Genomic DNA, 26,082 nt, shown 5'->3' with positions numbered 1-26,082 from the left:
GCACAACTCGAGATGCAGCGTTGAAGACTAAAAGTGTCCTGTTAGTCTTTTGCATCTGTGACATGAGGGCTCTTAACAGCTGGCACATATCAGATGTCTGTGGATGTGGGATGCATGTGGTTGGTGCTCAAGGAATATGATCTGGTGTCCAACATGGAGTTTGTTCAGATCAAGCAGCGAGCTGAATCCACCTGATACCCTCTCTGATTTCCATGTCATGTTTTCCCAACGCTGAATTTGTTGGGCAAGTTTGGAAAGATCAGAGCCTGAATATAAAAGAGGTAAGTTGGACAGTCAGCAAGGAGCTTAACAAGTGTTCAGTCCTGTCAACTGGCAACTCGCCATGGTCTACTGAGAATCTTGTCATGTCTCTTTTGAGAAGTCTAAAAAAAAGTGAGATTACCACAACATTGGGATCAGTGTTGTCGCATTTGTCCAATTCTGCCCCTCTACATGCCTCACCATACAACATGCCACACAGATTCTTATCAGATTCCATTCAGAATTTTTGTTAAAACTTTTAACCAGTCTTTTTCAAAACTTTTTTCCATCCAGGGAATGCTTGGCTTCAGAAAAAGGTTATCCAATATATTTTGGAAACAGACACAAAAGGCAGAATCATCCATCCTCTGAACAACATGGACATTGATGAGAATGTTAGGAAAATTGTGTTAGATCAGCAGTGAGAAGCTATCCAACTAATGAAAGCAAAAATGTCCTTTTATACAACCAGGTGTTGATTGGAAAATAGGAATCTTGCTAGTGAGGGGCAATGGGCCTTTTTTATTCATTCATTCATGGGGTGTAGGCATTGCCTGTCCCTAGTTACCCTTGAGAAGGTGGTGGTGAGCTGCCTTCTTAAAAAGCAGCCATCTATTTAGTGTAGGAAGATGCCATTTAGAAGGGATTTCCAGTTTTGACTGAGTGACACTAAAGGAATAGCAGCATATTTCCAAGTCAGGATAATGAGTGACTTGGAGGGAAACTTGCATGGCAGTGTTCCCATGTACCTGCTGCCCATGACCTTCTAGGTAGTAGTAGTCACAGGTTTGGAAGATAACATCTAAGTAGCCTTGGTGAACTTCTGTAGTCCATCTTATAGATAGTACATATTGCTGCTACTAAGTGTCAATGGTGAAAGGAGTGAATGCTTGTGGATGTGGTGCCAATCAAGCAGGTTGCTTACCCGGATGGTGGCTAACTTACTGAGTGTTGTTGGGGCTGCACTCTTCCAGGCAAGTACAGAGTATTCCATCACACCCCTAAACTTATAAATACAGAAATTAGGAGCCGGAATAGGCCATTTGAGCTACTTCACCATTCAATATGAACATCCACTTGTTCCTTGCAGACACTGGACAAGTTTTAGGGAGTCCAAGGACAGGTTACTCACTGCAGATTCTTACCACTGACCTGCTCTTATAGCCACAGTGTTTACATGATCATCCAGTTCAGGCTATGGTCATCGGTGACCTGCAAGTTATGACAGCGAAGAATTCAGTGATGGTAATGTCATTAAACGTAATGGAGTGATGGCTAGATTCTCTCTTGTTGGAGATGGTCATTGCCTGACACTTCTGTGGCATGAATACTACTTGTCACTTGTCAGCCCAAACCTGGATATAGTCCAGGTCTTGCTGTATCTGGACATGCACTGCTTCAGTATCGGAGGAATTGTGAATGATGATGCAATCAGCAGTGAACATATCTACTTCTGACCTGATGATGGAGGGAAGGTCATTAATGGTTGGGCCTAGGACCTACATTGAGGAACTCCTGCAGAGATGCCTTGGACCTGAGAAGACTAATCTTCAACAACCACAACCATCTTCCCATGTGTCAAGATGACTCCAACCGATGGTTTTCCTCCTGATTCCCACTGACTCCTGTTTTCCTGGGGCTCCTTGATGCCCCATTTGGTCAAAGGTGATAACACTTCTGTAATTCTCTGATTGATGTCAGCATCATACTCTCTCCTCACTTCTAGAATTCAGCTCTTTTGTCTATGTTTAAACCAGTTTAATTTCATAAGGTACAAACATTCCAAATAGTTACACAAAAAGTTACCATGAAAAGTAGGCAAAACATCAGCTACTAAGATTCAGTGGTGGACTGTGGAACAGAAAAGCCCACAGGCAGGGGCCAGATATTACAAAGTTTTGTTAATTCCTACTAATATGGGTCACTTGTAAAAGATGTGTCGAAGTCTAATATCGTTCTGGAATAGTGCACACATAATGACCTCCACACATTGATCACCCAACTCCATTAGAAGACTTACCAGCATTTGAAATTATACTTCCAATGGAGATAGTCAAAGCATTCTTACAGAACACAGGAGGTTTATTGCTACTTGATAGCTAGCTGATTTTTTTTAAGGCAATGGACATCTTACTTACTTTAAGCTTGATACACAAAGAGAGAGCAGGACAGTAAAAGAGCGGGAGCGGGGACAACGAGACAGAGACCAAAGCAAGACGGAAAGAGAGAGGGACAGCCTTATCCAACTCTATACTTTGGCTAAAACACAAGCTGTTAAAGCAGACAGATCTGGAGTTACACAGTGCAGGTGGAACAAACCCTCAGATTAAAGGGATGTTATAAGCTTCACTAGAACATAAGCAGTACTGGATGTTTGAAAATATGTATATCCATAATGAATGAAACTTACTCTTAAATAAGGATTTGTGTTTAGCCCTGAATATTCTGCAATTTGTTGATGTATTTAAACACTTCTTAAGTAAAGTAGCATTGATTGAATTACGAAAATGCAACAAGCAGAAGACTTCATAGACCTTTCAAGACTGATCACTGAACTTAAAAAGACTGAACCTGCAAAACTCAATTAGGTTGGTGTCCCAAACCTATTTTATCAGAAGAGGAAATTTCAATCATTGAGAACTACTGGTACTGGACTCTATTATTTCACACTAAGAGTGTGGAAGAAGTCATAGATTTCACAGAGCTACTGGAAATGTCCTCCACCTCTGATAGAACTGAACAAACCTCAGAGGATAACTATCACAAGGCTTGAGAAAATGACCAAGTATCACTTCAACAATTGAGCCACATAGGCCATCTGGGATTACTTGCAAATCTTTAACCAAATCAATGCAGATAGCACAGCAATCTGCTAACAATACTGTGCAGTGGCAAGGTCACTGCACGGGTAATCCAAATGTCCAGGCTCTAATTTTCTGGGAACGAGTTTGAATTCCAAAGTAATGCCCTTTAAGGAAGGAAACATGTTGCCCTTACCTGGTCTGGTCCACATGTGACTCTGGCGCACAGCCTTCTGAAATGGCTTAGCAAGCCATTCAGCTCCAACAAAGTTAGGGATGGATGAGAAATGCTAGTTCAACCAGCGAAAGCCACATCCCATGAACAAATAAAAAGAAAATTATTGATGAGAAAGTAATCTTCTGCATGAGGCAAAATAACCCATACCATTTTGGATAATGTCCCCAATATCTGAACTCTTGAACGAGTGGCGGTGCAACTACTTTTTTCATCATTTCTTCACCTTTGTGAAGAAATTCAATAAATCAAAGATTTTCCAGAGAGGGTACAAGTAACAGTAACAATGTCAATACTCAACTACATCCTCAGTGAAAGATATTCATGAGATAAAGGATCCTACAGAGAAATAAACAAATTATCAGTATCATTTTTAACAATCCTCAAGCAAACAAATTACTGATCTTCCGAATGAACAAATCCTGGAAGAATTGTCAAGCCACAAGATCATTTGTGAACATACAAATTAGGAACAGAAGACAGCCACTTGGCTGCTGAAGCCTATTCTACCATTTAATAGGATTGTGGCTGATCTATTTGGTTTTCAAATTCCACAAGTCCTCCAACTTCCAGTAACATTTAATTTCCTACCTCACAACAACCTGTGCCTTAAAAATATTCAATTACTCTGCCTCCACCACCTTCTGGGGCATGGAATTGTCAAGGCATGCAACCCTCTGAGAAAGTTGCTTTCACTCATCTTTGTCTGAAAAAGGGCTTTCCCTAATTTTAACACAGTGACCCATAACTCTAGTTCACCCACAAGATGAAACAACCTTTGCAAATCCACATTGTCAAGATCATTCAGATTTTTTACACTTCAATTTACTCATTTCTCATTCTTCTAAACTCCAGAGAACACAAGCCCAATCTGTCCAACCAAGTTTGAAACAATTTACAGTATTCAGTATGCAGTCAGTTTGTACAACTGAGCACAATATGATCAATTTTAAGTTCAAATTCTCTCTAAAGGATGCATTTCATTAATCTTCTTAATCACCTGCTGTATTCCATTCAGCAGAGATCAAGTGAATCCAAAGAAGTGTACAAAGGGATAGGAGTATACTTAAGAGAAAAATGAGAGGGGAAAAAGGGGACATGGGAAAGCTTTGACAAATAGGGTTAAAGAGAATCCAAAGGGATTATACAAATATATTAAGGAGAAAAGGGTAATTAGGGAGAGAATAGGGCCTGTTAAAGATCAGGAAGGTTGCAGGAGATGGAGGGAGATAATAAACAGGTATTTTTCATCAGTGTTTACTGTGGAGAAGGACATGGAAAATATAAAATGTTGGGAAATAAATAGTGACATCTTGAAAAATGTCCATATTAGAGGAAGAACTGGACACTCAAAATGCAAAAAGATGGATAAATTCCCGTAAAGTGCCAGAAGACTGAGGTTGGCTAACATGGTGCCACAATTAAGAAAGATGGTAACGAAAAGAACTACAGACCAGTGAGCCTAACATTGCTAGTGGGTAAGTTCTTGGAGGGAGTCCCGAGGAACAGGACTTACATGTATTTGGAATAGCAAGGGCTGATTAGGGATAGTCATCATGGCTTTGCGTGTGAGAAATTGTGTCTTATTAACTTGATTGAATGTTTTGACGCTGTAATGAAGAGGACTGATGAGGGCAGGGCGGTGGTCTTCAATAAGGCATTTGATACGGTTCTTTATGGTTACCAAGGTTAGATCACATGGAATACAGGGAGAACTAACTATTTGGATACAAAATTGGCTCAAAAGTAGAAGACAGAGGGTGGTGGTGCAGGGTTGCTTGTCAGTCTGGAGGCCTGTGACCAGTGGTGTGCCACAAGGATGGGTGCCAGGTCCACTGCTTTTCCTCACTTATATAAATGATTTGGATGTAAGCTTGCAGATGACACCAAAATTGTAGTGCAGTGGACAGCAAAGAAGGTTTTGGAATCTTGATCAGATGGGCCAATGGACTGAGAAGTGGCAGATGAAGTTTAATTCAGTTAAGTATCGGATGCTGCATTTTGGGAAAGCAAATCTTAGCAGGACTTATACACTTGATGGTAAAGTCCTAGGGAGTGTTGCTGAACAAAGAGGCCTTGGACTGCAGGTTCATAGCCCCTTGAAAGTGGAGTCGCAGGTAGATTGGGTAGTGAAGAAGGTGTTTGGTATGCTTCCCTTTATTGGCCAGAGTTTTGAGTACAGGAGTTGGGAGGTTATGTTGCGGCTGTACAGGACATTGGTTAGGCCACTGTTGGAATATTGCATGCAATTCTGGTCTCCTTCCTATTGGAAAGATGTTGTGAAACTTGAAAGGGTTCAGAAAAGAACTGTGAAGATGTTGCTAGGGTTGGATGATTTGAGCTGTAGGGAGAGGTTGAATAGGCTAGGGCAGTTTTCCCTGGAGCATCGGAGGCTGAGGGGTGACCTTATAGAGGTTTGCAAATATATGAGGGGCATGGATAGGGTAAATAGACAAAGTCTTTTCCCTGGAGTGGGGGAGTCCAGAACTCGAGGGCATAGGTTTAGAGTGAGACGGGAAAGATATAAAAGAGACCTAAGGGGCAACTTTTTCATTCAGAGTGTGGTACATGTATGGAATGAGCTGCCAGAGGAAGTGGTGGATGCTGGTACAATTGCAACATTTAAAAAATCATCTGGATGGGTGTATGAATAGGAAGGGTTTGGAGGGATATGGGCTGGGTGCTGGCAGGTTGGACTAGATTGGGTTGGGATATCTGGTCGGCATGGACGGGTTGGACCGAATGCTGTACACCTCTAGGACTGTGACAGCTTTGCTAATACCAAGATTCTTGTGTATAGTTAGAACTAGGATTAGGTTTATTGTCATGGCTACTCAAGTACAGAGCACAGTGAAAAATTTACAATGTTACCCCTCACGGCTCCATCTTAGGTACAAAGTACCTAGGTACAAATCTTAGATACAATTAAAAATGAAAAAAAGTTTCATTACCTTACAGTGATTCATACTATAAATTAAAAAATAAGAAAAACATTCAAAGGATAAACATTTCAGTCAGATAAACAGATTACATTACATTGCGGTAGATCAGCATAGGGGCTTCTGCATGTGAATTTACCAGGCTCACAAACTGCTGACTGTCCCCACCAGTCCCACGACAGTCCCCGATACGCACCATGCCCCTAGCCTGCTTCGCTCTAGTGCTCAGCCACTCCAAGGTAAGTTTTAAATAAAAACACTTTAAAATCTTAGAAGACAGAGGAAGGTAAAGATAAAAGAAAAAACAGATGGATAGACTAGCCCCAGGATGAGAAGACTGGACGCTGCCTACTCTGCCACCATCCTAGCAAAAAACAAAATATCCTTGTAGATGAAAGTGGTCGTGGGTTTGAAAGGTGCTCTCTAAAGCTCTTTGACGAATGTCTGCAGTGCATCTTGTAAATGGTACATCCTGCTGCTACTATGCGTTGGTATTGGAGGGAGTGGATCATTGTAGATGTGGTACCAATCAAACAGGCTGCTTTGTCCTAGGCAGTGTCAAGCTTCTTGAGTGTAGTTGAAACTGCACTCATCCAGGCAAGTGGGGAGTATCCCATCACATTCCTGACTTGTGTCTTGTAGATGGTGGATGGGCTTTGAGGATTCGGGAGGTGAGTTTACTTGCTGCAGTATTCCTAGCTCTGACCCGTTCTTGGGGCCACTGTGTTCATATGATGAGTCCAGTTGAGCTTCTGGTCAATGGTAACTGTGAGTGTCTTGATAGCGGGAGATTCGGTGATTGTAATGCCAGTGAATATCAAGGGGTGGTGATTAGATTGCCTCTTATTGGAGGTGATCATTGCCTAACATTTGTGTAGCACAAATGTTACTTGCCACTTGTCAGCCCAAGCCTGGATATTGTCCACGTCCTGCTGGACGGCTTCAGTTTCAAAGGAGTTCATGATAGCACAATGTACAGCACCAATCATCAGCAAACACTCCATTTCTGATCTTATGATGGAGGGAAGGTCATGGATGAAGCAGCTGAAGATTCTCCTTATCAGCTGGGAGGATAGGCATACTAACATCAGTGTCTTTGAAGGAGCCAACAGCACCAGCATTGAGGCCATGATCATCTGAAACCAACTCCATGTTAAGGGTGCCAGGGTTCCGACTGCCAAAGCAAATCACTTTTGCGCAGTTCAAGGAAGGCACTTGAAAGACAGGAAAACAAAGGCAGCAGTTAAGAGGCTCCTTGAATGCTTCCCTTGAGAAATATAACATGGACGTCATTGCATGGGAGACCCTCATTCTGAAGAAACCTTCTTGGAGGAAACTCCAGTATGAAAGGACAACTATTTGAGAACACCAAGCAGTCAGTCAGAGGAAGTGCAGAAAAAGAACTGGATAAAGGAATGCCAATGATCTCAGGCCAAGGACCAATTCCACCTCCTGGACAGAATTCTAAGTGTGTGGTCAGTGATCGGGCTCTAAGGTCAGATTCATCAGTCACGACAAGCACCTACAGAACACATGACCAGTGACAAAGAATTTCCTAAGTGGACAATCATACTCATTAGCAAATGAAGACAGAAGCAAAGTATTTGTTCTTTTATCTGTCATTTCCTTATTGTCTACTGTTAACTGCTCCATACTCACTAGGTAAAAACAATGACTGCAGATGCTGGAAACCAGATTCTGGATTAGTGATGCTGGAAGAGCACAGCAGTTCAGGCAGCATCCGAGGAGCAGTAAAATCGACGTTTCGGGCAAAGGCCCTTCACCAGGAATAAAGGCAGAGAGCTTGAAGCGTGGAGAGATAAGCTAGAAGAGGGTGGGGGTGGGGAGAAAGTAGCATAGAGTACAATAGGTGCGTGGGGGAGGGGATGAAGGTGATAGGTTGGGGGTGGGGGGAGGGTGGAGTGGATAGTTGGAAAAGAAGATAGGCAGGTAGGACAAGTCATGGGGACAGTGCTGAGCTGGAAGTTTGGAACTAGGGTGAGGTGGGGGAAGGGGAAATGAGGAAACTGTTGAAATCCACATTGATGCCCTGGGGTTGAAGTGTTCCGAGGCGGAAGATGAGGCGTTCTTCCTCCAGGCGTCTGGTTGTGAGGGAGCGGCAGTGAAGGAGGCTCAGGACGGTGTGGTTGATTGGTGCGGGTGTCCCAGAGATGTTCCCTAAAGCGCTCTGCTAGGAGACGTCCAGTCTCCCCAATGTAGAGGAGACCGCATCGGCAGCAACGGATACAATAAATGATATTAGTGGATGTGCAGGTAAAACTTTGATGGATGTGGAAGGCTCCTTTAGGGCCTTGGATGGAGGTGAGGGAGGAGGTGTGGGCGCAGGTTTTACAGTTCCTGCGGTGACAGGGGAAGGTGCCAGGATGGGAGGGTCAACGCTCACTTTATTTACTCATTTCCTTATCAAATATCAGTAGAAACTGCTGTGTTTGACATTTCCAGCTAGCTTCCTCTCATATTCTATTGTACCTCTTCATTAATTTTCTATGCACTTTCCAATCGCCTGACCTGTCACTTACATTTGCACAATCAGCAACATTTTCCTTATGTTTCCTTTTTTTAGCCTTCTTAATTAGCGATAGATGATGGGTGCTCACCTTACATTTTTTTTCCCTTATAGGAGGAATATATTTATCCTACGTATGCTGCCATATCCCATAAATATCTGCCATTGCTTTTTTATTGATGCAGCCTCATGCGTTGTTTTCCAGTTCAGAGCAGCTGACTCTATTTTCTTGCCTACATTGTTGTCCTTATATAATATTAAAGTATTAGTCTTAGATCCACTCTTCTCCCTTTCAAATTAGATATATAATTTAATCATACTATGGTTACTGCTATCAAAGATTGCCTTACTTTGAGGTCATTAATTACTCTGTCACTAAATTTCATTTTAGGTTAATCTGCCCTCTGGTTGGATCCAGGATACGTTGCTCTAAGAAATAATAATCTGAAAACTATTGCATGAACTTCTCATACAGCTGACCATTGCCAATCTGATTTTCAAGATTATATGTAGATTCAAAATACAAATGATTACTGCTGCCTTCTTGTCACAATCATCCAACGTTTCTTCCTGTATAGTTCATCCTAAATTGTGAATAATTTTAGGGAATCTGTAAACAATTCCCACTATTTCACCTACTATTCTTTATCTTCAACTAGTCATTTGACATCCTCATCTCCTAAACCAAGGTCACCTTTAACTATTGCATTGATTAACATTGGTACCAGTCCAACTTTACCTAGCTTCTGGAATGTCACAAGCCTCTCAAAATTCAGGACCCAGTCCTTATCATCATACAGCAACAGCTCCATCTTAGCTATCTGTCATATGTATTTACTGCATAATGAGCTGTTTATTTGCTGTGATTGCTGCACACCTTCAGATACAGAATTTGAATTTGTTAAGTCAGAGACTTGGGGAAGGAAGGATGATGGTAAATGTAAATTGATCATTGTATCATTGTACAATTAGTCTAAGGGGAATTGTTGTGACAGTAATGGAATTGAAAGGGTTAATCTGAGCTAAATTGAAGTTCTGATATATAACACAGCCACTGGATGGAGTGCCCAGGGTAGTTTAGGAACTGTTAAGCCCAGGCCTGTGTAACTGCAGTTGCAGAGTCATGACTTCCACTTGTCATCTTGTAATCATGACAATGCAACCTGTATATAGTTACTACTACGTATTAAACTTTATCATGTTGCTTTATTTGTCCTTTAACACTAACCACACAAAAGCCCGAGATGAGTACAACAAGGAGGGTCAACTTGATTGAATTTTTTTGAAGAGGTGATTAGGTAGTTGACAGCGATATTTTTGACATAGTCTACTAGGACTTTGTTAAGGCTTTTGATTAGGTCCTGTATGGGAGATTGATAGCATGGGTAAAAGCCCATGGAATCCAAGGAAATTTGGCAAATTGGATCCACAATTGGTTGAGTGGCAGAAAGAGGGTGATGGTTGAGGGGTATTTTTCCAATTGGAAATCTGAGGGATTCCACAGGGGTCAGTGTTCGGGTTTATATAAATCTTTTTAGACTTAAATGTAGGAGGCCTGATCATTAAGTTGTAAATGACACAAGTAAGTGGTGGGGTGATAAATAGAGAGGATATCATAAGACTGCAAGACAAGCTGCTCAGATAGGTTGATCACTGGCAAATGGAATTTAATTGGGATAAATGCAAGGTGATGCACTTGGGCAGGATACACAAGACAACAAGAATACATGACAAACAGTAGGACCTTAGGAAGCACTTTAGATCAGAGGGACTTTGGTGTACATTGATCCCTTAATATATCAGGACAGGTGGATAAAACGGTTCAGGAGGCATTTGTATAATTGCCTTTATTTGTCTAAGAGTTTAAGAGCAGGGAGGTTATGCTGGAACTATATAAAGCGTTGGATAGGCCACAGCTAGAGTACTGTATGCAATTCTGGAATTCACTTTATAGCATGGGAAAGGATGTAGGAGCAATTTACTGGGATGTTGCTGGGCTGGAGAGTTTCAGTTATAAAGAGAGATTTGACATCCCGGGGGTGTTTTCCTTAAAGGACAGGAGATTGAGAAGGGACATTATTGAAATGTACAAAATTATGAGGGGCATAGATAAGGTAGACAGGAAGAAATTTCTCGCCTTGGGGAGGGTTCAATGACCGAGGCATAGATTTAAGATAACAGGCAGAAGGTTTAGAGGAGATTTGAGAAAAAAACTTTTCACCCATTGAGTGGTGGGAATCTGGAACTCATTGCCTGTACGGGTGCTGGAGGGAAAAATCTCCAATGCATTTAACAAGCATTTAGATGTATACTTGTGATGCCAAGGCATACAAGCCAACGGGCTAAGTGCTGGAAAATGGGATTAGAATATTTTTAGGTGTTGCTTTTGACTGATGGAGATATGATGGGCGAAAGGCTGTTTTTTTGCTTGTAGATCTCTATGACTCTATGGTTGTCATTCTACTCAAGGTACCCAGTCCTTACCGTCAAAACTGCAAAAGTGTGGAATTCAGTTCCTGTAATACAAGTTATTTTCCACAATGATAACTACTGCACTCTAACTACACTATTCTATCAATTGGATTCAAGGTTAACCTTGCAAAATCACAGAAATTTGCAGCACAGAAACAACTAGGCCAAATAGCTAAAGCTTATCTGGTGCACATAAACCCAGTCCGAAGTCATCAGAATTTCACAAACTATTCACAGACCTGACAGTGTTAAAAAGTGTGGCACTGGAAAAGGAGGTCAGGCAGAATCTGAGGAGCAAGAGTCGAGGTTTCAGACACAAGTTCTTCAGCAGGAAAAGTACAGTGTCAGCAGAGCATCAGAAGGATGGGGGCCTCAACCTAACCACAGGAAGGCCAGTGACACAGAAGGGGACACACACCAGACCTTGTTATCACATAGTCTCCATTACAAACTACCTATTGTTAGCCACGAAGAGTCTCCATTAACAGCTATTCACCCACCCTCATTATCGACTCCTTTGTCTGTCCAACGGTTCGTCTCTCTCTTTGGGCTCTATCCCTACCTATTGTTTACTACTTATCCCTTCCCTCCACCCTAACTTCTGCATATAAACTTGACATTTTCCTAGCTACCATCAGTTCTGAGGGAGGGTCACCAGATCTGAACCATTAACTCTGATTTCTCTTCACAGATGCTGCCAGACCTGCTGAGCTTTTTCAGCAACTTCTGTTTTGTGACACAGAAAGGAACATAGCCATTGCTGAGAACTCTGACTGGTGGAAGAGCAGTTTGCCAATATCTTGAATGTGGTGCAAAAATATTGATGAGGGGCTCAGTTTAGAGGTCCGGATTGGTATTAACTGTGATAAACATACATTTTTTTTTGTGATAATATCATCTTTATGTGGCGCACTTTGCCAGGTTTAGTGGCTTCCTGGAGGCATGATAATTATAGTTATTATTGACCAAATGAGATATCAAAATGCAGTGGTATCAGGTTGCGACATTTACACTGGGAACAAAAGTCTGCAGATTTTAATCTGTGGTTTATTCAGACTGAGTTGGTATTTCTTCCCATATAAATCATCTTAACCCGATGTACTGTTCACTCCCCACCCCACAACATTTAACATTTTTTTCAAGTAACAGTCTCATCTTTCTTTTAAAGTAACTTCAACATAGGTTATGCAGCAGAGGAATGCAGACTTCAACAATGTTGTGAAGAATTTGTTCAAATCTACCCAATTCGTTTCATGTCCCAGACCACTGGGCACACCGTTTTAACATTTATGTTTACTTTTTAGATTCCTTCCATAATCTTGAACAAAGGATCAGTTGACTACACGTTTTCATAATTTTCAAGCTTTCACCCCTCATAGCATCCTAATAAATTCACACGGCACCTTTCCATTGCTATAAAGGATGCTAAAATTGTACTATTACGTATAATTGTGGCTCAATCAAGGCCTGGTATAGATCCATCACGACCTCCTTAATTATGCACTCCTTGTTGCTGATCACAAAAACATACTGCATTCAGTTCCTCAGAGTATTTCCATCATTCTCGCCTTCTTATTGCACATCTTATTTACCTCTCCATTTGGCTCTTTTGCATGTTCTGCCACATTTCAATGAACTGTGGATTTGCTCAAGTGGCTCTACCACAATTTTTCATTTATGCATTAGTCACTGGATTTGCTGAGGCCTGACACACCTCATGGGACGAACATTCAGTCTTCACCACAACAATGAAAGTACCGAATGTCGGACTGAGACTTGCGACCCGGGAACCGCACCTTGTCTGGGACCACGGTGATTGGGCAAGCTGTTTCCTTTCTCGCGTTATCATTGGTTCTTTGGCCCACGACCAAGACGAGCGGCGGGTACTTTTCTCACTGATTGGCTGAAGGTTGTCGTTCCCTCTGATTTGTTAATGGATCTGTCAATCTTGGCCCCAAGCATTGTTACGCTGGCACTCCGGGTCTTTGCCGATGTCTATTGGTGAGCTTGAAACGATTAGACTTTGCTGATTGGATGGTAGGGCCTGTCAGTCACCCGGTGGGTCTTGACAGATGGCGGGGCGGCAACACGAGAGCGAGCTACTGAGAGAGCGTGAGGCCAGGAGCGTTGAGCGGAGTGGAGTGAGGGGCTCGTTACACTGTAACTCACTGAAGTCGCAACTGTGTTGCACTGCCAGACATGGAACAGAAAAAGCAACTGGAAATGGAAACATGTATCAAAGGTATGCTTCACAGGAGCACTGCGGCGAACTGCCTGAGAATCACAGTTTGGAGTTAAATTGCATTGTACCCTTCTCTTTCCCCCCCGCCCCAGTAACTGACAGATTCAAGCATGATCAATTCAGTCGTTTTAAGACACTACGGCTAGTATGAAGTACATGTGCGCAAAGAAACGGCCAAAGCTGACTTCAGTTATTACGGTTTCGAGAGAAAGGGAAAGCTGCAATAGCACAGTTTGACTTTATTAACTCTTATGTATTTGCACGTACAAATGTATTTTCATTTCTATGATCGGAAGATTCCAGGCAGCGTTTCTAAACATGAACGAGAATGGTTATTGTTAATATTTGTGATTGTTTCAGCTGTTGAGCTAAGTCTTTTTAGTCATTTCCAATTTAGGGTTTTTCTGAAATATTTTTAATGGTATTTTGTGGTCCGTGGTGCAAATCAGGATCTTAAAAGAAGACTGGTAAACTCCTTGACGCGTTTGATATTTGGATTATATTGTATTAATTTTCACTTTTCATTACAGTTTATCAAATGCTCATTGTTGACTCGAATTACATTATTGTCAGTTAACTCAGAACGATTAAATAAATTGCACAGTGTAACGGGACGTAAAGGGAGCGCTTGACAGCCAAACAAAGCATCTAAAGGGTGGATTCTACGTGATTTATTGTTCGGAAGGTAATGATGTACAGATTCAATTCCTGTGTTGCTTATTGTGTATGCTGGTCACGCAGGAAATTACCCAGGGGAGAGAGGAAATCACCTGCCCAGAGGGCAGTTTTAAAACACTATTGCTTAGATTCCCTGTCGTATTTCTCCTGGTCAGGGAAAGTGTCGACTGTCATTCAGATCTGTCCTAATCAATCACATTATACTCGTATTAAAACACATTTTGTCTCTTGGATTAATGGGTGTATGGTAATAAATGTAGTCATTTTTGATCTTTAAAACAATTATCTTCTGTGGGAAAATATGAGTATTTAGTCCCTTTTTTAGGTTATAATAACAGCGATGTGATTTTTCAATGTTCTATATTAGCTAATGAAAGATTCACACTTGAGAAAGATTGACAAAGAAGTGTTTCCCATGAAAGCAACTAGATAGCTGGATTGGTTGCACAAAGGTGATCCTTGTGTGCTGTAGATAATTGCATTGCAACAGAAAGTGATTGATCCTATGCCTGTGGTGGACCAAGAGAGACAAAAAAGATAAACTGTCTTTTTGCTTTTCTGAGGAATTGAGTTTTATTACTCTTTACATTGAATTTCTTTGAGTACAGTGAGGTATCTCATGCGTTTAAAAATATTAATGCATCCACAATACAAGTGAGATACAGGATTTTGCATTGTTGCTCTGATATTGAGGATTTGAGGACTTTGAGAGGTAATGGAGAAATTTGGCTGGCTTGAGAAATTCAGCACAATGGTTTGGCATTTCCATAATGGCATACTTGCATGCAACCTGGATGTTGTTGAATCTTCTAACCCATCCCCAGTCACAAGTGGGAAATCATGTCTCACAAACTTGATTGAGTTTTTTGAAGCAGTAACAAAGAAGATTGAGGGCAGAGCAGTAGATGTGATCTATACGGACTTCAGTAAGGCGTTCGACAAGGTTCCCTATGGGAGACTGATTAGCAAGGTTAGATCTCACGGAATACAGGGAGAACTAGCCATTTGGATACAGAACTGGCTCAGAGGGTGGTGGTGGAGGGTTGTTTTTCAGACTGGAGGCCTGCGACCAGTGGAGTGCCACAAGATCGGTGCTGGGTCCTCTACTTTTTGTCATTTACATAAATGATTTGGATGCGAGCATAAGAGGTACAGTTAGTAAGTTTGTAGATGACACCAAAATTATGAGGTGTAGTGGACAGCGAAGAGGGTTACTTCAGATTGCAATGGGTCTAGACCAGATGGGCCAATGGGCTGAGAAGTGGCAGATGGAGTTTAATTCAGATAAATGCGAGGTGCTGCATTTTGGGAAAGCAAATCTTAGCAGAACTTATACACTTAATGGTAAGGTCCCAGGAAGTGTCGCTGAACAAAGAGACCTTGGAGTGCAGGTTCATAGCAGGTAGATAGGATGGTGAAGAAGGCATTTGGTATGCTTTCCTTTATTGGTCAGAGTATTGAGTACAGGAGTTGGGAGGTCATGTTGCGGTTAGGCCACTGTTGGAATATTGCATGCAGTTCTGGTCTCCTTCCTATCAGAAAGATGTTGTGAACCTTGAAAGGGTTCAGAAAAGATTTATAAGGATGTTGCCAGGGTTGGAGGATTTGAGCTACAGCGAGAGGCTGAACAGGCTGGGGCTGTTTTCCCTGGAGCGTTGGAGGCTGAGGGGTGACCTTATAGAGGTTTACAAAATTGAGGCACATGGATAGGATCTTTTCCCTGGGGTGGGGGGAGTCCAGAACTAGAGGGCATAGGTTTAGGGTGAGAGGGGAAAGGTATAAAAAAGACCTAAGGGGCAACTTTTTCACGCAGAGGGTGCCAGAGGAAGTGGTGGAGGCTGGTACAATTGCAACATTTAAAAGGCATTTGGACAGGTATATGAATAGGAAGGGTTTGGAGGGATATGGGCCGGGTGCTGGCAGGTGGGACTAGATTGGGTTGGGATATCTGGTCGGTGTGGACAGGTTGGACTGAAAGGTCTGTTTCCATGCTGTACATCTCTGACTCTATAAGTGGTACTGTGTACTTGTGCTGATACTCTGCAGCATGCTTTTCACGGCTTTGTTCTCTGATGCCTATGATGATCATGCCTTTGGAATTACACTGCATTAACAGGAAGCTGCTCAATCTGAGACCATTCCAGGCAAATGCCAAGGCTGTCATGGATATATCTCATGAAATTCTGTTTGCTGATGACTATGCATTAGTAGCCAGTGCAGAGCTGGACACACAGTGTAGCATGAACTTGTTTTCCAATGAGTGTGACAACTGTGCTGTCAAAATCAGCAAGAAGAAAAATAATGTATAGCCATTGTTCCAAGACAACCCTATTTTGGGACCAAGTTTTCAGGCCATGACCAAAATCTGCCAGCAGCTGATAAGGTTACTTATCTCAACAGCACTTTATCTTCTGCTGTCTGCATGGATGATGAGATGCATGCAAGAATTGACAAAGCAACAATAGCCATCAAAATCAGTTTAGGAATGAAGAAAAGTCTACCCACAAACTGGAAGTCTGTAGTGTAATAGTCCTGCAACCCTACTTTACCAATGTAATGTTTGGACCCATGTAACAATGTTCTGCTGAGAAGCTCAATCACTTTCACTTGATCTGCTTACAGTTGTTTCTGAAGTGTAGATGGTACAGCAAAACACAAGATGCAGAAGCGTTCACTGAGCTGGCCTGTCAGGCATCAATCCTAAATTATGAGAGACATGTCATCTAGCCAGAATGACAGTAATTTGCTTACCATAGAGAACTTGAGTCTGGGGATACACCCTTACAATGGTCAAAGTAAATGTTACAAAGATGATGTGAATCTTCATTTAGAAGTTTGATTTCAACTTTGAGTCCTGGGAGAAGCTGGCCCAAGGGCATTGCATCAGGTGCAACAACTATGAAGTCAGTACATCTTTCATGGAAAATGAACACCCATTGAAGGCAAAGAGAAAATGCAAGCAGAAGACCTCCAGAGTGAACAATTCATCCAAAACTCAATAGTCTGCAGTATCCTGTCTTATTTGTAGCAGAACCTTCCAAGGGCACATCAGCCTTGACAATCACCTGTGTAATCACTAGAATCTTTGCAAACACTATACATAATGAATACAATCCTCTTCATTTCCAAGAACAAACACTGGATAAGCTCTGCTTATGGGGGGAGCAAAGCACCAAAATGCCTTTATTATCTGCTAGTGCTTAGTACTGAGTGAACCTTTGTTATTTAAAACATTTTATTACCTGTTTTATATAAAAAGTGATATTATTGCAGATTTCTCTTTCCTTCTGGTAATATAGGTATCTCACCCCTATTCTTCATGACCATGTATACAAAGGAAAAGTATCCAGATATTAATTCTGTTTTAATGGAGTGATACATGACTAAACATTCTGGCAGGAATTTTTAAAATGAATACCATGAAAAACTTCATTCAGAGCAGAGCAACCACTAGTCTCCCTGACGGTCCCAGCTACAATTTGGTTGATGCTTTAAGATCAGTGCAGAAAGTGAACTTTCAATGATTGAGATACATGTAGCTCAAATGTTCACAAGCAAAAATGCAGACGAGTGCTTCCCACACTTCAGTAGATGATTTGTTTTCAGCTGCCGATAATTGGTGGAACAAATGATTTGGTCATTTGCTTCCTTTAGTGGCCTGTGAGAGTACACCTCCATTTCCATAACCTAGTTCATCTGTTGGATGTATGTTTTGAGTATGGCTGAAAAAGCACAAGGTCTGGGGAGATGTTGTTACGTTTTGAAATGATAAATGCTATTTGTGGTGATTGTCAGTTCCATTTGTGTATCTTTTGTACTGTTGCTTTCAAAGAGGCTCCATGGTCTCAGTGTAGCCAATTTATTATCACAAATTCAATGTCAAATTGCATGAAGGTAGGTTGTATTGAAGAGGCAGGCATGCTGCAGAAGGATTTGGACAGGTTAGGAGAGTGGGCGAAGAAGTGGCAGATGGAGTGCAACAAGTGTGAGGCCGTGCACTTTGGTAGGAAGAATAGGGGTATGGACTATTTTCTAAATGGAGAGAAAATTCAGAAATCTGAAGTGCAAAGAGACTTAGTCCTAGTGCAACTTCTCCCTAAGGTAAACTTGCACATTGCCTTCCTAACTACAGACTCGAATACAATGTTGTCATTCATTTCGAGAGAACTAGAATATAAAAATAGGGATGTACTTCTGAGTTTCATAATGCTTTGGTCAGACCAGATTTGGAGTATTGTGAGCAATTTTTGGCTCCATACCTCAGGAAGGATGTCCTGGCCCTGGAGAGCGTCCAGAGGAGGTTCATGGCATGATCGCAGGAATAAAAGACTTCACACATGTGGATCATTTGAGAACTCTGGGGCTATATTCGATGGAGTTTAGAAGGATGAGACAGGATCTGAAATTTTCAGAATACTGATCAACCTGGACAGAGTAAACATTGGGAAGGTGTTTCCGTTGGCAGGACAGAAGAGGACCTGAGGACACAGCCTTGGTAAAGGAGATAGGTGTTTTTTAATTAGAGTGGTGAATCTGTGGAATTCATTGCCACAGAAGACTGTGGAGACCAGGTCACCTGAGTATATTTAAGACAGGTGGATAAGTTCTTGATTGCCAAAGGGATAAAAGGTTACAGGGAGAAAGCGGGAAAATGGTTTTGAAAATCCATATCAACTGTGATTGAATGGTGGAGACCCAATTGGTCAAATAGCCTAAGTTCTGCTCCTATAACTTATGGTCTTATGGAATATCGTTGACCGGTTATAGGTAGGCCTTTCTCCAGCTGCACTGATTCTGCATCTGAACAAGTTAATGTTGGATGGTGGGGAAAGTGCATTAATCCTTCTGACAGTAAAAGTGTGTTGTACATGCTGACAAGAACTATTGATGATAAATTTCACTCATGGAAGGGACAGAAGACAATGTTGTGGGAAGGATGAACATCCTGGCAAGACTGAAATAATCTTTTCGAATGTGTTAGTTCCGAACTTAGTGGGACATTAGTTGTACTAAAACACATTTTCACGAGTAACAAAAGCTTTAACCTCTTTGCTTTGCTATGCTAGTATTATCTTAAAAATAGACCAATTATATGTCAAACTTGTGAAGACTGTGTACCCATAATATTTATTTGATCATTGGGTAGAATACATGTCCATGGTGACTCAGTGGTTAGCACTGCTGCCTCACAGCACCAGGGATCCCAGGTTCAATTCCAGCCTCTAGCAACTGTCTGTGTGGAGTTTGCACATTCTCCACGTGTCTGCGTGGGTTTCCTCCGGGTGCGGCGGTTTCTTCCCACAGTCCAAAGATGTGCAGGTCAGGTGAATTGGCCATGCTAAATTACCCATAATGTTAGGCGCATTAGTCAGCGAGAAATGGGTCTGGGTGGGTAACTCTTCGGAGGGTTGGTGTGGACTTGTTGGGCTGAAGGGCCTGTTTCCACACTGTAGGGAATCTAATCTAATAGTCTGTTGACTGCCTTAATCAACATACGGTTGAAATTTGGCAAATTTGATTCATTGACTAAGTTTGATACCCACAGAGATATAATTGAGCATAATCAATACTGTCTCTATTTGAAGTCATTTCAGCTTCTGAGACTTCAGCATAGACTGTTAACCTTCTCTCATTTTGTGAAACTTGCAGAAATTATACCTTTTATGGGAAGAGCATGACAGTATCCCCTAATCTGTCTAAAACCAGTAAATAAAGGACTTCAGGTTTGAAGCCAAGCTTATTGAACAAGTTTACTCTGATAAAACCTCTTTACCATTCTGGCTTTATAGATTGTAGTTGTTTAGTGTGAAATTTTCATAGGACATTCTTGTTATTGTTCTCTAAACTACAATAATCAAGTTTGAAGACTTTGTTTCTTGCAGGAGTGAGAAAGTAATATGGTGGAGACTGTCACTTTGTATAGATACTTCTGTGGTGATAAGCAACACTGAGATGCCCATAGTCTCAACTGACTGATCTATAAAAAGTTAAAAATCACACAACATCAGGTTATAGTCCAACAGGTTTGTTTGGAAGCACTAGCTTTCGGAGTGCTACTCCTTCATCAGGAGTTGTGATTTTTAACTTTGTGCACCCCAGTCCAACACCAGCATCTCCAAATCATGATCTTTAAAATGACCTGATGTTTTACTGTCTGTGATGGTATGCACATACCACTCATCACATTCAGCCATAGTTACCTCCAAGTGGCACACTGAACTTTTTCTTTGCCCTGTCTACCTTTTGCACAGTGATTTGGCTTAAAGTGGAGAGTTACATTTTTCTTTTCCTCAAGCTGGATCTTGTGTTATCAATAGATAAGTACTTCTAGAATTTGTGCATGTTTCCTATATATGATTAGGAGCTTTATTTAATGCTTTAACATGTCTGCTCGCATGGTTCTTGCTTTTGGTGTAGTATCTGTTTCTCTGTAACCATAACTAGCTATGTTTCTTAAAGCAAGTGCACAGAACAAAGAGCTGACAGACACACTTAATTACGTACCAAACAATTAAACAATTAAATTCTACACTTATCAGTTTCCATCCAGCTGCTGACAACCGCATTGGCTTTTATGGCATCACATTTTCAGAAAGAAGCAACTACATTAAAACACACAACTACACTTCTTTTAGCTGTGAAATGCTTTGGAAACTCCTTAGCATTTAAAATGTGCTGTATGAATAGGACTACCTTTTGTTTGCTCTTGGTAGCCAATTTTTTTTTATATAATAGACACAAGATTTTCCTTACAAAACTTTTGGTAGACCTATCCAATTAATCTCACTCTTTTTGGTCTTTCTTTCCTAATAACCTAATATATTTTCTTTGAGTCAAGAAACTTGCCTAACCCCTCCCCTTGTTCAGAAATCAATTTAATTTGACTCCTTATCTCTGATTTCCTAAGCAGAAGCACAAATCATCTTCACTCCATTGAATTGCTGACATATATTTAATATTGTGTACTCTGTATCCAGCGCCATCTGTATGTCATCCAACAGTGACCTGCGGGGCATACCACTTCCAGATGCTCTGTAATCTTGCTCTGGGTTTTTACCAGTGTTGGTACATAATTTTAGTACAAGTCTTCTGTGACATACCTTATCAAAAGCCTTCAGAAACTTCATATGCACTATATTTGCTGCATTCCTAAATATGATTGATTGAATGCTTTGTATCAGGATCATGCAGAAACAACCTTCGTTTGTTCTTATCAGGTTTTGAAGTTAAAGGAAAAACTGCTGCAAATATGCAGTTATAAATTGAGAAAGGAAAGGAAACTGTTTTGCAAAGAATTTGACAATGCGTTTATTTGTTGTGTAAATTTAGGAGCATTGAAGAAATAAGCTTTGTTTAATCTAAATGCTTAAGTTTGGTCCTCTTAATGTAAACTAACTTTACAAACTGATAGGATTTGGTAACAATGTCCCAGCATAATTGCACAGTGGCATTATCCCTAGCTCACATATTTATTACCATTGTTACAAGAATTGAATGTCTGGTATCTGTAACTGCAGACTTTCACAGTCTTGCGTTGTATATCTAGCAAATCACTGATTAGGAATGCAGATAAGTTCACTTCAAATGAACAAACTAATGGCCTCAGATACTGTTAGATGGAGCTTGCAGTCTCGATTATCTGGTCTTGAGGTTTCTGTCTGTGATAGTTGGGATGAAATAGGAATTTTGTTTGCAGAAAATTTGTTGGTACAAAAGCTAGATGAATGAAAGTAGGAGCACAACTGAGTGGGGGAGGTCAAACTCTGGAAAAGTGCATTGCTTTCTGGCTGGATTTCAACTATCCTACTCAGGATCAGGAGGGAGATGGAAAGCTATTGTCCTTCTGCACTGAATCAGCAAAAGGCCTATGCCATTTTTAGACATGTAAAGTGGGGTTAAAAAAGAAAATTTCTAAATTTTGCAGCTGGAGATGGGAGATTCCAATGATAAATGACCTGTGGGGTATAATTTGCAGTAATTTATTTTAGCAGTACTCAGAGTCATAGAGACGTACAGCATGGAAACAGACCCTTCAGTCCAACCCGTCCATGCTGACCAGATATCCCAACCTAATCTAGTCCCATCTGTCAGCACCCGGCCCATATCCTTCCAAACCCTTCCTATTCATATACCTATCCAAATGTCTCTTAAATGTTGCAATTGTACCAGCCTCCACCACATCCTCTGGCAGCTCATTCCATACACGTACCACCCTCTTGAAAAAGTTGCCCCTTAGGTCTCTTTTATATCTTTCCCCTCTCGCCCTAAACCTATGCCCTCTAATTCTGGACTCTCCGACCCCAGGGAAAAGACTTTGTCTATTTATCCTATCTGTGCCCCTCATAATTTTGTAAACCTCCATAAGGTCACCCCTCAGCCTCTGACGTTCCAGGGAAAACAGCCCCAGCCTGTTCAGCCTCTTCCTGTAGCTCAGATCCTCCAACCCTGGCAACATCCTTGTAAATCTTTTCTGAACCCTTTCAAGTTTCACAACATCTTTCCAATAGGAAGGAGACCAGAATTGCACGCAATTTTCCAACAGTGGCCTAACCGATGTCCTGTACAGCCGCAAGATGACCTCCCAACTCCTGTATTCAATACTTTGACCAATAAAGGAAAGCATACCAAATGCCTTCTTCACTATCCTATTGTGAGAAACAAAGCCCACTCACTTCAATAATTTCAGTCCGAGACCAGATCTGAATCAGTAGTGTCATTTATTTTACACTTGCAAGCGGGTGTGATGTCCGCTGTCTACAAGGCCGAGGACATACACACACTAAATTCAATTCATCCACAACATTTATATGATTTGATGTCTATTGTTTTACACTGCTCCCTCCCCTGTTTACATCGTCCACTTCCCTAAGACCGGCCCCCATTACCCCTGTTTATCTCTTGCCTTATCCGGCCTTGTCTGTGACAAAATGCTTATTTCTGGTCTCACAAGGCTGTTTGACCTCATCCTGCTGTAGGTCATTGTTAGGCGTATTCTTTCTTCATCATTATCTACCCCCTTCATCTGTGCCTTTCCCGAGGCCGTTCTGATCCCTATGACCCTTTTAATTGGGGTTTGTTCCTGTGTTTTTGTAAAAGTGGGAAGCACATGTTTATATCTACTGTTTGTACAGGCGTATCTAGCTTAACTTCATCCCCTCACAACATCTTATCTACTTGCCCATAATGTCTACCTTCTGACATACAGTTTTAGCTAATACAAAAACAATTATATATTTCCTCCACATCAATTGCAGAATTGCAGAAGTAACATTAATTTACCTATATCCCACACTATCTACCTGCAACTCCACCTTCAAGGTATATGAACCTGCACTCCAAGGTCTCTTTGTTCAGCAACACTCCCTAGGACCTTACCATTAAGTGTATGAATCCTGCTAAGATTTGCTTTCCCAAAATGCAGCACCTCGCATTTATCTGAATTAAACTCCATCTGCCACTTCTCAGCCCATTGGCCCATCTGGCCAGATCCTGTTGTAATCTGAGGTAACCCTCTTCGCTGTCCACTCCACCTCCAATTTTGGTGTCATCTGCAAACTTACTAACTGTACCTCTTATGCTCGCATCCAAATCATTTATGTAAATGACAAAAAGTAGAGGACCCAGCACTGATCCTTGTGGCACTCCACTGGTCACAGGCCTCCAGTCTGAAAAACAACCCTCCACCACCACCCTCTGTCTTCTACCTTTTGAGCCAGTTCTGTATCCAAATGGCTAGTTCTCCCTGTATTCTATGAGATCTAATCAGTCTTCCACGGGGAACCTTGTTGAACACCTTACTGAAGTCCATATCGATCACATCCACTGCTCTGCCCTCATCAATCTTCTTTGTTACTTCTTCAAAAAACTCAATCAAGTTTGTGAGACATGATTTCCCACACACAAAGCCATGTTGACTATCCCGAATCATCAGTCCTTGCTCCTCAATACACCTGCAGCTTTAGCAATCTTCCCTGTCTTCCCACTTCAGAAACTGTCACATTTCTGAAGCTATTATGTAATTTTAATAATTGATAATTAAATTATCTCTTAGTACAAATCCCAGGGATGCTGCAATGAACATTTTTTAATTTTGGAAATTCTGCATATATTTTTTGCTATTGAACTGACAACTGCAGATATTTCCAAAAACTAACTTTATTTTGCAATTCCTTGATAGGACAGCTTTTACTTTTGATGTCTCATTGGAAAGATGGCATCTTTGATCGTATGGTTCTCTTTCTGTGTTGCACTCCACTATCTGACTGGAATATCAAAACCAAACTAAAAGCCTGTTCAGCCATTCACACCTTTTAAGCAAGGAACATTGGGAGGCTATGAGCAACAGTAATATTGACCTGTATTTCCTCTGGAATGCAGAAGCCAGTTGAGGTGATACTACTTTTTGAACTAGTGCACTCAAACAATAAGGTTTCTGTTGACTTACACCACCACTACCTCCAATGGCAACATGCCTGTAATAGCTTTTTGACAAACTGAGGAGTTGAAGCAGTGGAAGCAGATGTTTGCTCGTTTAATGTAGATTTCTTCACCTATTATGAAGGTAATGGTCCTTGAAAAAACATAATTACTTTCAACATCAAAACAGTTTTTATATTAGTATTTACTTAGATTGGATTTGGGGAGACAGGTCTGGAATTGCTGCAGTAAATGTGATTTCTTTTATCCTGGTTGCGGAATTGTAGACCTGTTAAAATTTGAGTCTGTAATTCTGTCAGGCTAAATGAGCTGGATTTAATATTGTGAAAAACAGGGTGCTAGCTCACAGACATTTGGTTTCCTGAAATCTAAGGGAAAAAAACAAACATCAGTATAAAAGAGCTTGAAGTAGGTGCCTTTTGGTCCTGGAGCAATTGATCCATAATAAAAATTGGACACTTTATACACCAGCAAGAGGTGCAAACCACTTCCAGACTGACTGACATACAAATGTATTATTAGTCACGCTCAACACATACAGAATCCAACTGCCACTTCGTGTTTTTGGGTAGATTCCATTGTGCAAAGAAAAAGCTAATGGTGAATTAATGAATGAATCAGCTGTGAGAGAGGGGAAGAACATTCAACATGTAGTGTGTAATCAAGTTTGATTTTATGTTTTGAAGCAGTGGAGAATATTTTCAAATTCAAACATGATGGATTGTTTTGAAAAGAGTGTTTTTAGTAAAATAGGATGGAAATTCTTTTTCATAAGAAATCTGTTTATTGAATGTCCATAATGGCCAGGTACTGATTGATTAGCATGTCAGTGTAGAATTGTAGGAGCATGGTTGTAACAGTGGTAGTAAGAGCCTGCAGTTTTGTTTTTGGATGCAATAACTTTGCTGACATTGCCCAGGGAGGTGCCAAGAGGAGTTTTTGTGTACCCCGTGAGATGAGACAATTTAGCGGAGTTGCTTTGTATGGGCTAATTGACTTGAACTTCTCTTTTATACTGTCTATTGATGGCCAACTTGGTATATTGTACAGGGCGGGGGGAATAAAGTAAATTTTTTTTTTAAAAATGGTATCTTGAAAGATATAAATGAGACTAGTTAAGGAACATTTAACTTAAAATGTATCTAAACCAATTTTACAGGGAGAATTATTCCCAAATGTTTCTTTGTGTTACTACACTGCAAAGTCAGGACCATCTGCATGCCAAATGTTACAGAGCTTGCTCAAATAATGGTCTCAGCTGTGATGAGGCCATTTCTTCCAGACTCCTGTCGATATTGAATAGTGGTGAAATAATTTCCTGGTTTATTTTTGTAACAGCTTTTTCCAGAAAATCTGATTGGATAAAGATGCTTGAAAAAGACTGCTAGCCAATAGCATTTAATAGCAGCGGTGCAGTCATAACGTTTTAAGTTCAAGTAATGTTAAAGGAATCTGCTGTCGATTTAATGGGCTGCCTGCCTGGAGGGAGT

At 41.0% G+C, this 26,082-nt stretch overlaps 1 protein-coding gene across 2 annotated transcripts in view; it reads left to right on the top strand.

Annotated features, from left to right (window-relative positions):
- The first annotated feature begins 13,322 nt into the window (after window positions 1-13,322).
- The window catches only part of afap1 (actin filament associated protein 1), a 269,598-nt gene continuing 256,838 nt past the window's right edge, over window positions 13,323-26,082 (top strand). For both annotated transcript variants that reach the window (XM_072577343.1, XM_072577254.1), the window contains exon 1: window positions 13,323-13,477. In XM_072577343.1, the coding sequence (XP_072433444.1) occupies window positions 13,435-13,477 (43 nt within the window). In that variant the 5' untranslated portion in view covers window positions 13,323-13,434. The remainder of the gene's footprint in view (window positions 13,478-26,082) is intronic.

Source organism: Chiloscyllium punctatum, chromosome 1, assembly GCF_047496795.1.
Source record: "Chiloscyllium punctatum isolate Juve2018m chromosome 1, sChiPun1.3, whole genome shotgun sequence".
NCBI classification, from domain to species: domain Eukaryota; kingdom Metazoa; phylum Chordata; class Chondrichthyes; order Orectolobiformes; family Hemiscylliidae; genus Chiloscyllium; species Chiloscyllium punctatum.
The sequence above is the reverse complement of the archived record's forward strand: the minus strand, read 5'-3'. Positions and strand labels throughout refer to the sequence as shown.